At 47.9% G+C, this 14,242-nt stretch overlaps 1 protein-coding gene across 4 annotated transcripts in view; it reads right to left on the reverse strand.

The window, feature by feature from the left end:
• brf1b (BRF1 general transcription factor IIIB subunit b) overlaps nt 1–14,242 on the reverse strand; it is a 430,911-nt gene that overhangs the window by 250,304 nt on the left and 166,365 nt on the right. Inside the window, exon 4 of one of the 4 annotated variants that reach the window (XM_069915762.1) lies at nt 6,255–6,286. The exons of the other annotated variants lie outside the window; for them this stretch is intronic. Within the exon in view, the coding sequence (XP_069771863.1) occupies nt 6,255–6,286 (32 nt within the window). The remainder of the gene's footprint in view (nt 1–6,254; nt 6,287–14,242) is intronic. 4 annotated transcript variants of the gene reach the window in all.

The following is a 14,242-nucleotide window of genomic DNA, read 5'->3' on the forward strand; positions in this document are numbered from 1 at the left end:
TTCTCGTTCTCCACCCCATCCATTTCTCCAGCTCTCCACCCCATCCCCTTCTACAGCTCTCCACCCCTTCCCTTCTCCAGCTCTCCATCCCATCCCTTTCTCCAGCTCTCCACCCCTACCCCATCTCCAGCTCTCCACCCCCTTCCCCAGCTCTCCACCCCATCCCCTTCTCCAGCTCTCCACCCCTTCTCCAACTTTCCACCCCTTCCACTTCTCCAGCTCTCCACCCCCTTTCCCTTCTTCACCTTTTCCTCTTCTCTACCCATTCCCTTCCTCTTCTCCACCCCTTCCCCAACTCTCCACCCCATCCCCTTTCCCAGCTCTCTACCCCTTCCCCTTCTCCAGCTCTCCACTCCTTCCCCTTCTCCAGCTCTCCACCACTTCCCCTTCTCCAACTCTACACCCCATACCCTTCTCCACCCCATCCCCTTCTCCAACTCTCCACCCCTTATCCTTCTCCACCCATTCCCCAGCTCTCCACCCCCTTTCCCTTCTCCACTCCTTCCTCTTCTCCACCCCTTCCCCTTCCCTTCCTCTTCTCTACCCCTTCCCCTTCTCTAACTCTCCACCTCATCCCCTACTCCACCCCATTCCCCTTCCCCAGCTCTCCACCCCTTCCCCTTCTCCAACTCTTCACCCATTCCCCTTCTCCAGCTCTCCACCCCATCCCCTTCAGCTCTCCCCCTTCCCCTTCCCCACCCATTTCCCCTTCTCCACCCCCTTCCCCAACTCTCCACCCCATCCCCCTTCTCCACCCTCTTCTCCAGCTCTCCACCCCTTCCCCTTCTCCACCCCCTCCCTTCTCCAGCTCTCCACCCCCTTCCCCTCCTCCAGCTCTCCACCCTTTCCTCTTCTCCACCCCTTCCCTTTCCCTTCCCCTTCTCCAACTCTCCACCCCATCTCCTTCTCCACCCCCTCCCCTTCCCCAGCTCTCCACCCCCTTCCCATTCTCCAGCTATCTACCCCTTCCCCTTTTCCACCCCCTTCCCCTTCTACAGCTCTCCACCCCTTCCCCTTCCCCAACTCTCCACCCCATCCCCTTCTCCACCCTCTTCCCCAACTCGCCACCCCATCCCCTTCTCCAGCTCTCCCCCTTCTCCACCCCTCCCCCTTCTCCACCCCCTTCCCCTTCCCCACCCCCTTCCCCTTCTCCACCCCTTCCCTAACTCTCCACCCCATCCCCTTCTCCACCCCTCCCCCTTCTCCACCCCTCCCTCTTCTCCACCCCCTTCCCCACCCCCTTCCCCTTCTCCAGCTCTCCACCACCTTCCTCTTCTCCACCCCCTTTCCCACCACCTCCCTTCTCCACCCCTTCCCCTTCTCCAGCTCTCCCCTTCTCCACCCCTCCCCCTTCTCCACCCCTCCCCTTTCTCCACCCCTCCCCCTTCCCCACCACCTCCCTTCTCCACCCCCTCCCTCCAGCTCTCCACCCCCTTCCCCTTCTCCACCCCCTTCTCCTTCTCCCCCCTCCCAATAGCCCCTCTGCCCTGTCCTCCTATCACTTCTCATCTTCTGCCCTTTCATCTGCGTTCACCTATTATTGCTTCTTACCAGTTAAGCCTATTCTCTCCTAATTTTTCTCTCCACTCCCCCCCCCAGCTTTTTATTCAAGTGTCCACCTATTTTTCCATTTTGCCAACAAAGGGTTCAGGACCAAACCCTTTTCTTCCTCTGGATCCTGGAAGACCTGCTGAGTTTCTCCAGTACAGTTGTGTATTGCTCTCTTGTCCTTGGATCAGGGCTACAGCATGTAAGGTATAATTCAGCAAATCATCAAGGCTTTTTTAACAATGTTTCCCAGTAGCTCAGGGTTGCAAAGGTTGTGTGTGCTGGCAGCAAATCCCAGACCACATTCAAGATTCAAGGTAATAAAGATGGTACAATATTACATGGAATTTGTTTTCATCTGCCGTAAGGCAGACAGATTCGCCATCGGCAGAAATTGCCTGAAGCACCTCTACAGTCAGAGAAAGACAAGCAAAAGAGAGGTCCCCTAGAGTCACCAAGTGGATTCGCCTCCAGCGCTCCCACTGCCCCGCAGACACAGAGTCCAGTCCAAAGCAACACAGCCCAAGCGCCAGATCCAAACCTTGGACTTAGTGGCAAATAGCAACAACCACCTTCTCCAACAAGCGGGAGCTGAGCACACCTTGGCATAAGCACCATCAAAATCCAAAGATCCTCACGGACCAGAAATTCAACAGAACCCAGTTGCATTAACACTATGGCTACTGTGAGCAGGTTCAAGGTTGATTATTCTGTGCCTTACCTAACTCTGCAGAGCCATTCCCAAAATGTGAGAGAATATCTTGCACTTGACTAGGGACATGCATCTGCTTATTACCATCCAGGATAAACCGTTCTTGACATCGGATCTAACATTCCTTCCTTCCATCAGCAAGACAGTGATTGCTGTCTAAAAGGTGACTATACACACAGGTCCTGCTGATTGCACCACCTCGAACCCCCGCAAAACGCAACAGAAGTGTTGAAGGCCATTGTAGGTTACAACAGGTTATAGACAGGAAGCAGAGTTGTGCAGAGAAATGGAGTTCAATCTGGGTAAGTGTGAGGTGCTGCATTTTGGTCCATCAAACCTGAAGGCAGAGTACATGGTTAATGGTAGGCATCTCTCAAGGTCGCTACACAGATTGATAGGGTAGCTAAGAAGGCCTATGGGATGCTGGGCTTCATTAGTTGGGGCATTGAGTTCAGGAGTCATGAGGTAATGTTGCAGCTCTGTAAATCTCTGGTGAGACCACACTTAAGATTCAAGATCAAGATTCCTTTATTGTCATGTAATAAAAACAGGGCAATATTAGTCCTTAGAGTTTTGTGTTCGGTTCTGGTCACTTCATTATAGGAACAATGTGGAAGCTGTGGAGAGGAGATTGACCAGGACGTTGCCTGGATTGGAAAACAAGTCTCATGAGGCAAGGTTAGCAGAGCTGGGATTTTTCTCTCTGGAGCGTAGAAGGATGAGAGGAGACTTGATCGTGGTCTACAAGATTATGAGAGGCAGTGATAGGGTGGACAGTCACACCTGTTTCCCAGGGCAGGATCAGCAAACATCAGAGGACATGTGCACAAAGTGAAGGGAGGAAGGTTGAGGGGAGACATCAGGGCAAGTTTTTTTTTACACTGAGGGTGTCTGGAATGCCTTGCCAAGGGTGGTGGTGGAGGCTGGAACAATAGGGGCATTTAAGAGACTCTTAGACAGACACATGGATACAGGAGGGTTATGAGGTAGGGAGGGTTTAGATTTTTTGGGGTAGTTATATATGGGTTAGCACAACATTGTGGGCTGAAGGGCTTGTACTGTACTGCAATGTTTTCTGCTGTAGAATGGTGACCGTGGCAGGAGACCTTCTAGGGATCAACGGCTAAAGGATCACACAGGCTGCGGGCTGCTGGTGACTGGCTCATTGGAACCAGGTATTGGAGCTGGGATTCGACAGGGTGCTGAGGGCAATAAGGGCACCCAAATGGCCTCGGGCGCTGAAGGCTTCCTGATCGTGTTGTAAGTTTGGATCTGGAGCTCAGGATGCCGACGGATCAAACAGGAGAGGATATAGACAGGTGGCAGAGTTGGGAGTGGTGGAGGTGAATCCACGGACACTTGGTGATTCTGAAGGGACTCACTTTTGCTTCTCTTTCTCCTATTGTTAGGGATGCCGGGCAATGCTCACGGCAACTCTTAGTTACGGCAGACCAAAGTTGAAGCATACCATGTATATTAAATTACATTACAATAAAAGGAAAACATGATCCTTGTAAACCTGGAAAGATAAAAAGAACACACTTCAAGTGATCGACTCTGATTTGAAAATGTAATGCAAATTCTTCTTTGTTGCATCTAAACCTTGATCGCCTTCCCCAATGCACTGTGGGATACATTAACTGTAGTGGTTCGAGGTACCAGTTTATCATAGGGATAGGTGGGCAATAAATAAAGGTTTCTTATGCACATAAACTACAGAGTGCAACTAAAAAAATCTGCTGGATAAAGCATTCTCATCAAACCCTTGATATAACAGAGGAATTGTTATAGAATTGTCTAGTTATTCAAAGAGGTTGCAAAATCAGTAAGGATCCCACCAGCCTGCACACAGCATCTTTCAGCTGCTCCCATCGGGGAAGAGATGCAGGAGGATCAGAGCCAGAACCACCAGGCTGAGGAACAGCTTCTTCCCACGGGCAGCGAGACTGATGAGTGACTGAAACAACTCACTGTAATTCTACTATTTATGAAGAATATTTAATTTTAACATGTGTATACAAGAAATGTAGATAAGTTCTGAGTATATGTATCGTTTGTCTGTACGTGTGTTGTCTCTGTGTTTGCCCTGAGGACAGGAGAACACTGTTTCGTCGGGTTGTACTGGTACAATCAGATGATAAATAAACTTGTTAAAACACAGAAATGCTGGAGGAACTCCGCCAGTCTTTTCACCGTCCAAAAAAAGTAAAGATAGTGTTGACGTTTTGGGTCTAATCCCTTCTTCAAGGAATAAGAAGTTTCATTCAAGTTTCTTATCCCTTAAAGAAGGGCTCAGGCCCGAAACGTCAACAATATATCTTACTTTTTTGGACGGTGAAAAGACCGGCGGAGTTCCTCCAGCATTTCTGTGTTTTTACTTCAATCAACGCGTCTGCGGACTTTCACGTTTCACTTGATAAATGAACTTGAACTTGAAAACGTTCAGCAAGTCAGGGAGCCTGTGTGGAGATAGCAGATGCCCACAGCTGGTGGAAAATACAAACTGTTGGAGGAGCTCGACAGGTCGAGTAGCATCTGTGGGGAGAAAGGAATCGTCGAAACCTACATCAGGACAGAGTGGAGAGGTAAGCTCGTCAGAATAAAGAGCAGGGAGTGGGAGACAGGGGTCAACAGGTGATAGACGGACAGAGAAGAGGTGAAGGAGGGCAGACTGATACACACCCCTGGTGCATGAAGGGACAGCAGTGTTAGGAGACAGAGGCAGGTGGGACATAGGTGGAAGCAGACAATGAAAAGAAAATAAATAGGACAGGGAGGAGACAGGCTATGTGGGGGGTGGGGTGGGGGGGGTAGGATATTAAGCATTAAGGCCACCAGCACTGGAAGCTGATCAGTCAGGGTGATCACAGGAACGATTTGGGAAGAGGTAAAATGCAGATGGACCAGATGGGCGAGGGAGATATTCAGTGGGTGAAATGTATGGATAATCGTGGATGGAACAAGGAGGGAGAGAGATGGAGAGTTGGACCAGAGGACTGGAGGTGGATTCTGAAGGTGGCACAACTTCAGGATTGTAACAGAGCTGCGGAGGATTTCCTTCAGCCAGAGGGTAGTAAATCTGTGGATCCATGGGCGGTTATGAAGGCCAAGACTTTGGCAGAGACTGATAGATTCTTGATGGGCCAGGGCATCAAAGATTCTGGGGAGAAGGCTGGGAAGTGTGGCAAGGTGGGAAAATGGATCGGCTCATGGTTAAATGTCAGAGTAGACTTGATGGGCTGAATGGCCTGTTTCTGTTCCTATGTCTTATGAATAGGAAGGAGAGAGAGAGAGAGAGAGAGAGAGAGAGAGAGAGAGAGAAAGAGGGGAGCACAGAATAAAAGGGTTATCTGCAATTGTTGTACCTCTGGCTAGCACTGGGCCTCACACTGGCCATGAAGAAAGCAGAGGATGGACAGGCGGGTGTGGGAATCGCTTGCAACTGGCAGCTTGGAGCTACTGCGGGCAGAGTGTGTGCCCCTATCTACTGACCCCTCTCACCCAACCCTTCCTCTATTACTTGCTATCTTCCCTCTCCACTCAGAGTCCTGCTGCAGGATCTTGGCCTGAAACCCTGACCATGCCTTTCCTCCCACTGATGTTGCTTGACTCACCGAGGTCCTTCTGCACAACGCGGGACATAGGGTACTCCCTGGGGGCCACAAAACACATTTGAGAGGGGCCACGGACTGAAATCATAAAATATTTTTTAGTCGGTAGGGGAGCTGTACGGAAGAAATCAAAACTTGACGGCTTCACAGGGAAGGGGGCCCATCAACTTTGAGCAGAGACCCCAGGAGGCCATGGCCAAAATAAGGTTGAGAATGGCTGCTAGCAGATCATGTTTTGCACGTCACACCTTACCTGCTCCTTCATTTTCCCAAAGATAACAAAATATTGCAGGCAGTGTAGGGAAATATCTCAACTGGTACCAAAGAATAAAGAAAACAGGATAAGCAAACATATTTCCAGTGTTTCTTCACACAGTACGTACCTGCAACAGGTCGCTGAGATCCAGTAACATATCTTGAAGATTTTGTCAAGGAATTTATGAAGAGAAAAGATGACAGTTTAACAATAAGGCCGACATGACTGAGGAGCCACAGGTCCACAGAGAGCTCGCCCAGCAGAGTTTCATACAGGCAGCTTTGTTTAGTAGTGTGGGATAGGCATACAGCTGAGCTGTCTACACTGGAGAACGGTCCGAGTGTGACACCACAGATCGGATGGTTCCAAAGCTTTCGTATGTAGCTGTCTTTACTTGTACCCAGAATTACAGAAGCAGGTTATTCATCCCAAATGCCTAACATTGCCATGCATTTAACAGCTTGAATTGAATTTCACGCACATCAATTGCCCCATTTTTAACCAAATTTAAATTCTACTGCTTGACAACTTGTCTGCTCTCAGTTCAAAATATCTGATGTTTCAACTATCATCGGCTCCTCATCTTAAAGTGGAAATAATTTGCTTTGGGCTCCGAATTTTTAATCATTTTCATTATATCATTTGCACTGTTAAAAAAAATTCCAGGGGTTTAAAATTCCTTTCTACCTCTTGCTCCCAATGAATCAGTGTTGCACACTGCAACTCTCAGCCGTCTCTTATGGTCTTGGGCAGAACAGTTCCCGTCCCACACAGTAATGCATCTGGAAATGGAGATAGGGATGCTGGTGACTTTCCCAATTTCCTTGTGCATCTGAGGAAGTAGAAGACCTGGGGAACTTCCTTGGCTCTTGCATCAGTGTGAGGAGACCAGGACAAGCCACTGAAGATGTTTGCCCCCCAGGGTTCACGTTCTCCTGATTTCCCCCTCCTGAAGTTCACAATCAGTCCCTTAGTTTTGCTGATGTTTCAAGATTCCTTTATTGACATGTAATAAAGACAGTGCAATATTACACTGAACTTGCTTTCACCTGCCATAAGGCAGACAGATTTGCCACCAGCATAAATTGCCTGAAGCCTCTCTTACAGTCAGAGAAAGGGTAGCAAAAGAGAGTCCCCTCAGGATCGCTGAGTGTCTATGTATTTACCTCCGGCGTTGCCGCAGCTGCTGCAGCCGCCCAGCGCAGCCCAAGCTCTCCAGATCTCAGCCGCCGACGTGATCAGGAAACCTTCAGTGCAGTCTCACATCCCGGTTGCAATACCTGGCACCCATTCTCGAGCCCATCTCCAGCTGTCCACCGTCGCCTGGTGTGACTCCCTCGACCGCAGTAGCCAGCAGCCAGCGTGAGTTTCTCGCCTCAAGTCGCCACAACATGCCACCGCCTGTGAGTTTTTCAGCTGCTGAATCTCTCACTGTTCTGCTGCCATGGTCACTATCCCTTGGATCATCTCCTCTGCTTCTCCTTATCAAATGGGATGTGTTTTCCCCGTTTTCTGGAGCCATGCGTCAGTCCTCTCCTTCCCCGAGTCCGCAACCCCTCGTGGCTGCTTCCAATGACGGACGCCGCCATCTTGGGATGGTCACAGAATTTTTAAATAAGACCACAGTTCGCTCCATTTACAGGTTGCTTAGAGCCCGTGTGGAGCTGAGGGCAGTCGGACTGGGCAGTTGGAGTGGAAGGTTGAGTACATGGCAATGGAGGAATCTTGAATTGGCTGTGAACATCGTGCAATAATGCAAGGTTTTAATCTTTCTTTCATCGACACTCACCAGGAATAACCCTGGAATTACAGGATGCTCTGGAACAAAGCCCTGTAAAGAGTTAATCATGGGGGATGTGGGGAGTTCACAACCTGGCTCCCTGCCATATCTACAGACAATACAAGTTTCATTAATTAGTTCTTTCTCCAATGTATGTGGGACAACACAAGCCCACTGACAGATTTTGTTTTGCACTAACTTCAAATAAAAATCTCAGGAGATAGATAAAGAATGGAATATGAGAAAAAGAGCTTTTGTGGACTCCCTTGAAAAAAAAAACACTTTTTTTTGGAAGCTTTGCCAATTTGGAATCTCTCTGATAATTCCCGATGTGCTTTTTCTGTCACAACATAAAAACTCAAGGCTTTGATTTTCCCAGAAAACAAGTGGCCCCTGACAAGAGGCAAGAGAACGCTGTCCTTAGGCTAACAGAGCTAGCAAACACACCTGTGCACGGGGCTGCGATGCCCGGCACCAGATTACTCAGCTCACGGATGCGTTGTTGCCTCATGTAAATATTATGGTAGATACACGGTGCATGGATACAGGATCTGTGAATACATGTCAGAAAGAAAAAGGGAGGGAGAAAAAGCAACATTTAACCAGAAACTCCAACTATGTTCCAGACAGTTCATAAGCTGCGTACTTCAAGAGGCAAACTGAAAGTCTGTGAATTTGGGTGCACAAACCATCGTCAAGAAATCAACCTTCCCACATTCTTTTTTTCAAATAAGAGCATATAGGAAAAGAAGTAGGCCATTCAGCCCATCCAGTCTGCTCCTCCATTCCATTCTCCATTCTCCTCATGATCTTTGATACCCTGACTATTCAGATACCCACCAAACACTGCCTTAAAGACACCCAACAACCTGGTCTCTATAGCTGCCTCTGGCAGCAAATTCCAAAGGGTCACCACTCTCTGGATAAAGAAATACCTCTGCATCTCTGTTTTAAATAGGTGTCCTTCAATCCTGAAGTTGTGCCATCTTGTCCAAGACTTCCCTACCATGGGAAGCAGCCTTCCCACATCTACTCTGTCCAGGCCTTTCAACATTCAAAATGCTTCTGAGGTTCCCCTTCATTCTTCTGAATTCCAAGGAGTCCAGACCAAGAGACGTCATATATGTTCCTCATATGCTAATCCCTTCATTCCAGGGATCACTCTTGTGAATCCTCTCTGAACCCTCTCCATACAGTATCTGAATATTTGGCATAGTTGGTTCAACAGATGTTGCCCAGGGCATTAGGAAACTCCATCTTGTCCTTTATGGTGCTAAAGCTATTTGTTAGTTTGCCCCCAGGCCTATAGCACTTGCAATGATGCATTGTTCCACTGTACGATTGGCACATCAGTCTGACTTCCACCACAAGCCTGCAGATTGTGGCTTGAACTCATGAACTCCAGTTTCAGAAGAAAACGTGCCACCAACTGATTCCAATCAACACAAGGTACTGAAGATGAAAAACACACTCTGCTGGAGACCCTCAGTGGGTCGAGCACCATCAGTGGGAGCAAAAGGAGGGTTGACGCTTTTGTCTCCACTGACCCCCCCACCTCCCCACAGCAGGCTGCTACTTCACCCAGTACGATTCACTTTTCTCCAACTGGCCCCACCTTCTCTTGTCTGTCTGGCACCTGCCAATTAACTGCCTCCAGAAATTCAGTCAATATTCCTTTATTGTACAGAACATGTTATATTACATGAAATTGCCTTCTTCTTGCCATAAGGCAAAGAGTTGCCATTATCTTGCCCAGTATCCCTGACAGAACGAGAGAAAGAGAGGCAAAGAAAGTCCCTTCAGAGTCACTGAGTGTCCATGGATTCGCCTCCAGCCCTCCCGCAGCCCCTGCAACCCCACAGACTCCTGTTCGATCCATCGGCCACCCGAGTTCCAGATCCAAACCTCCAATACAATATGGAAGCCTTCAGTGCCCAAGGCCTTTTGGAAACCCTTCTTGCCCTCAGCACCATCTTGAGTCCCGGCTCCCATACCTGGTTCCCATAAGCCAGTCTCCAGCAGCCCATGGCCCATGCGGATTCTCTGACCTCAAGTCGCCTGCAGCCCGTGTGGGTCCCTCAGCCAATGAACCCCTCGCTCATTCGCTGCCATCCTGTTGGGTCGTCTCCTCTGGCTCTCTTTCTCAACAGAGGCATTCTCCCCACTTCTGGTGCCCCGTGCTGGTCCATTGCTGCCTGGAGTCTGCAACCCCTCATGGCCGCCACTGAGCACAGGCACTGCCATCTTGGGCACAGACCCGTGGTTGCAGGATTTTAGTTTAGAAACACTGTCGCCTCCTCTAATCGGCCATTTAATGCCTGTCCAGAGCCTCTGACTTCATGATTGGGCAGTTGAACCCTTTGGAAGAGCATTGTGTCTCCGCCCTCTGCTCTCCTGGGTCCACGTCATCAGCCTTTGCAGCCACTCCAGCATCACTGACATTTTTGTTTTCGATGGGAAAGTTGAAGGTGAACCCTTTAGGCCACAGCATTTTCTTTGATGATAGGGAAGAAAAAAAAGAAAGGTTTTTTTTGCATTATGAACTTATTGTCAAGATACACAAGATTGTCAGCACAAATTATTTGCTCTCTACCATATCTGATTTTATAACAAAGCAAACTTCTACAGAGATGTGGTGGAAAAGGTCCTGACCTGCTGCATCACAGCCTGGTATGGGGACACCAATACCCCTGAGTGTGAAAAAAAGGCCTGGCAAAAGTTAGTGAACACAGCCATAGTACATCACAGGGTAAACCCTCTCCACTACTGAGTGCATCTACTGAGAGAGCAGCAACAATCATCCACCCAGCACATGCTCTGGAATACCCAGCAATCTGGAGTCCAGGAGTGGGATTCTAACAACCAGCAATGGTAAATCAATCACATAACTTCCAACAACAAAACATCAGATCGCAAAACACACTGTACATTGCAACTCTGCATCTGATTGTAAATCAGTTTCTGGTCCATGAGACAAACCTAATGACTTCCATTTGTTTGTGGTCCAGAACCGCACTCATCAGGATTCCAAGCAGTGATAACATGCTTCTCCATGCCCAAAATAACTCAGATCTGACAACAATGAAACCCACTGGAGAAATCAAGAGAGGAGCTGGATTCAAGTCAAGGCAGCAGAGGTGCCGGCTATTTCAATCTTCAACAATCTCCCAACTTCCATATACAAGAAGATCACGCCTGACCTCAGACTTCAGAGCTGCTTTCCTGAACTGACCCTGCCCCACTGATAAAATCCTAAAGATTGGGAGAATCAAACCCTGTTCTGAATGCATTCAGAAATAGAGGTCCCACAGCCAGTGTACAATTCCAAAGATTCACCAGAACTTAATTTTTTAAAATTAATTTAATTTAGATGTACAGCTCAGTAACAGGCCCTTCCGGCCTACAAGCCCATGCCACCCAAATACCCCAACTAACCTAAGTTTTGAAGGGTGGGAGGAAACTCACGCAGACATGGAGAAAAGGTACAAACTCCTTACAGACAGTGCAGGATTTGAACCTGAGCCGCTGGTGCTGTAACAGCGCCGCGCTAACCGCTAAGCTAACTGTGCCACCCAGAATCTGGATCAGGAAGTGGCTTCTGATCCCTTCCTTTGAGACAGTGATCCTCGATCACGTGTACCATCAGCATCCAGAAGGGATCTGCTTGTTTCAATGAAATCACCACTCATCCTACTGAGTTCTGAAGGAAATGGGCAGGGTCACTTCGCTCAGACAATTCCCAAACCAGAAATCGAGTTCAAGCTCATTTATTTATCACCCGATTCTACAAGTACAACCCAACAAAACAGCAATCTCCGGTCCTCGCTCCAGCACACCGCAAACAACATACAGACATAACACACAGACAAATGATATATATAACGTATACGCCATATTACAATAATTATTGTTAAATTAAGAGTAGAGTCACAGAGGGTTTGTATGAGCAGTTCATCAGTCGTTCACTGTCCGTGGGGAGAAGCTGTTCCTCACCCTGGCTGATCCTCCTGGCTGATCCTCCTGGATCTCTTCCCCGACGGGAGCCGCTGAAAGATTCTACGTGCGGGGTGGAAAGGGTTCCCAATGATTTTGCGCGCCCTCTTCAGACAACGATCCTGGTAGATGATGTCGATGGGGTGAAGGGAGACCCCAGTGATCCTATCTGCCAGTATAATAGTCCTGTGGATTGACCTCCGATCTGATGTCCTACACCAAGCGTACCACACTGAGATGCACCCAGCCAGGATGCTCTCAATAGAGCTCCTGTAGAAAGTTGACAGGATGGTGGCCCTGTCTGCCTCAGTCTTCTCAGGAGGTATATTCGCTGTTATGACTTCCTGACCACTGAGGAGATGTATTGTGTCCAGGAGAGGTCACTTTTTAAATGGACTCCAAGGAACTTGGTGCTCGCCACACTTTTCACTACCGAGCTATTAATGTGCAGAGGTCCTTCTGAAGTCCACAATCATTTCCTTCGCCTTGACCCATAACAATATTTGGTAAGAGACCTCCAAGTGCATTCTCACTAAGGCCGTATATGATTACAAGACATCTTTATGGCAGTACTGCCATATCTTCTCATAATCATCACCTACAGATTAACTTGCAGTGGTTGCTGGAAAGTGGTAGCATTGGTATCATGTCACTAACTAGTGATTCACTATCAGTAACATCTCTTTCCAAACTTTGAGATGTAATACCATAAGACGAAGGAGCTATTCAGCCCATTGAGTCTGTCCCCACCAGTTAATCACGAGCTGACCCATTTCCCCACTCAGCCCCACTGCCCGGCCCTCTCCCCATAACCGTTGATCCCCTGGCCAATCAAGAACCTATCAATCTCTGCCTTAAATGCACCAAATGAGCCGGTCTCCAAAACCACCTGTGGTAACAAATTTCACAGAATCACAACCTTCTGAAAAAAGAAATTCTTCCACAACACCATTAACATAGCAGTTTGTGCAACATTGTTACAGTGAAAGCGATCAGGACCAAGGTTTGAATCCCACGCTGGCTGTAAGGAGTTTGTACGTTCTCCCCATGTCTGCATGGGTTTCCCCGGGGGCTCCGGTTTCCTCCCACCGTTCAAAACATACCAGGGATGGAGATTAATGAGATGTAAAGTGGGCGGCACAGACACGTGAGCCAAAATGGCCTGTTATTGTGCTTTATGTCTAAAAATTTAAATCGCTGTTCTAAGTGGACACCCTTCAATCCTGTCGTTGTGCCCTCTTGTCCTAGACTCTCCCATCATGGAAAACAACCTTTCTATATCTACTCTGTCCACGCCTTTCAATATTCGGAATGTTTCAATGAGACCCCACCCCCCCCCAACCCCATCCTCCTAAATTCCAACGAGTACAGGCTGAGAGCTGACAAACGCTCCTCCTACAATAACCCTTTCATTCCCATAATCATCCTCGGTCTGGGGACTTTCACTCTTATCGATGACTCGAGCCCTTTTTTTTAATTGTTAATTAATGCCGATTTATTTCAGCTCCTCGTTCTCTCTCCAACCAGTGTCCACACTTTCTAGATATCCTATCTCTTCAGAAAATATTGGTTTGATTTCTCGGTCTTGTTTTTCAATTCCTCAATAAATTTCTCTCGATCCAATCTGTAAGGAATCAACCGACTGGAAGCCTTCACTGTCTGTTTTTAACTGTTCTTCATTACTTGCATTTTCTACTTTTCCTTTCCTCATTGGTTCTTTGCTGAATCTGCGACTGCTCTTTTATGAGGTTTTTCTTTTGACCTCACGTTATGTTTGACTTCTCTTCCTGACCGTGAATTGCTCATTCTCTGACTGCAGCTTGATGTTCTCACATGCAACAAACTACCTGTTAATTCTTTGTGTGTTTACTGTTGTAATGCAATTTTTCACATCTATCGCAGCCAAGTTATACTCTAGTTGGCTTCATTTTAATGGGAAGACTAGAGGTTTATAAAATCATGAAGGACATAGATAATGTAATTGCCTTTCCTCAAGGTAGGGGAGTTTAATGCTGGAGAAAAGGTGAAAGGTGAATGGAACCTGAAGAGCAATTTTTCCCCACCCAGAGGGTGATGGGTTATTTGAACAAGATACAAGAGGAAGAGGTGGAGGCAGGTACAAATCTATCATTTAAAGGATATTTTGAGAGCCACGGATAGGAAAGGTTCAGAAGGATATGGGCCAAGTTGAAGTCAACGAGGCAACCTGGATTGGCACAGATGATTTGGGCCAAAGGGCTTCGGTGCTATGTGCCACCATGAATAAAATGGGATTAATGGAGATGGTGTAACTGGCTAAAAGACGGTCAGTATGGACTCAGTGGGCTGAGAGGCCTGCCTTT

This window comes from Narcine bancroftii, chromosome 2 (assembly GCF_036971445.1).
Source record: "Narcine bancroftii isolate sNarBan1 chromosome 2, sNarBan1.hap1, whole genome shotgun sequence".
NCBI classification, from domain to species: domain Eukaryota; kingdom Metazoa; phylum Chordata; class Chondrichthyes; order Torpediniformes; family Narcinidae; genus Narcine; species Narcine bancroftii.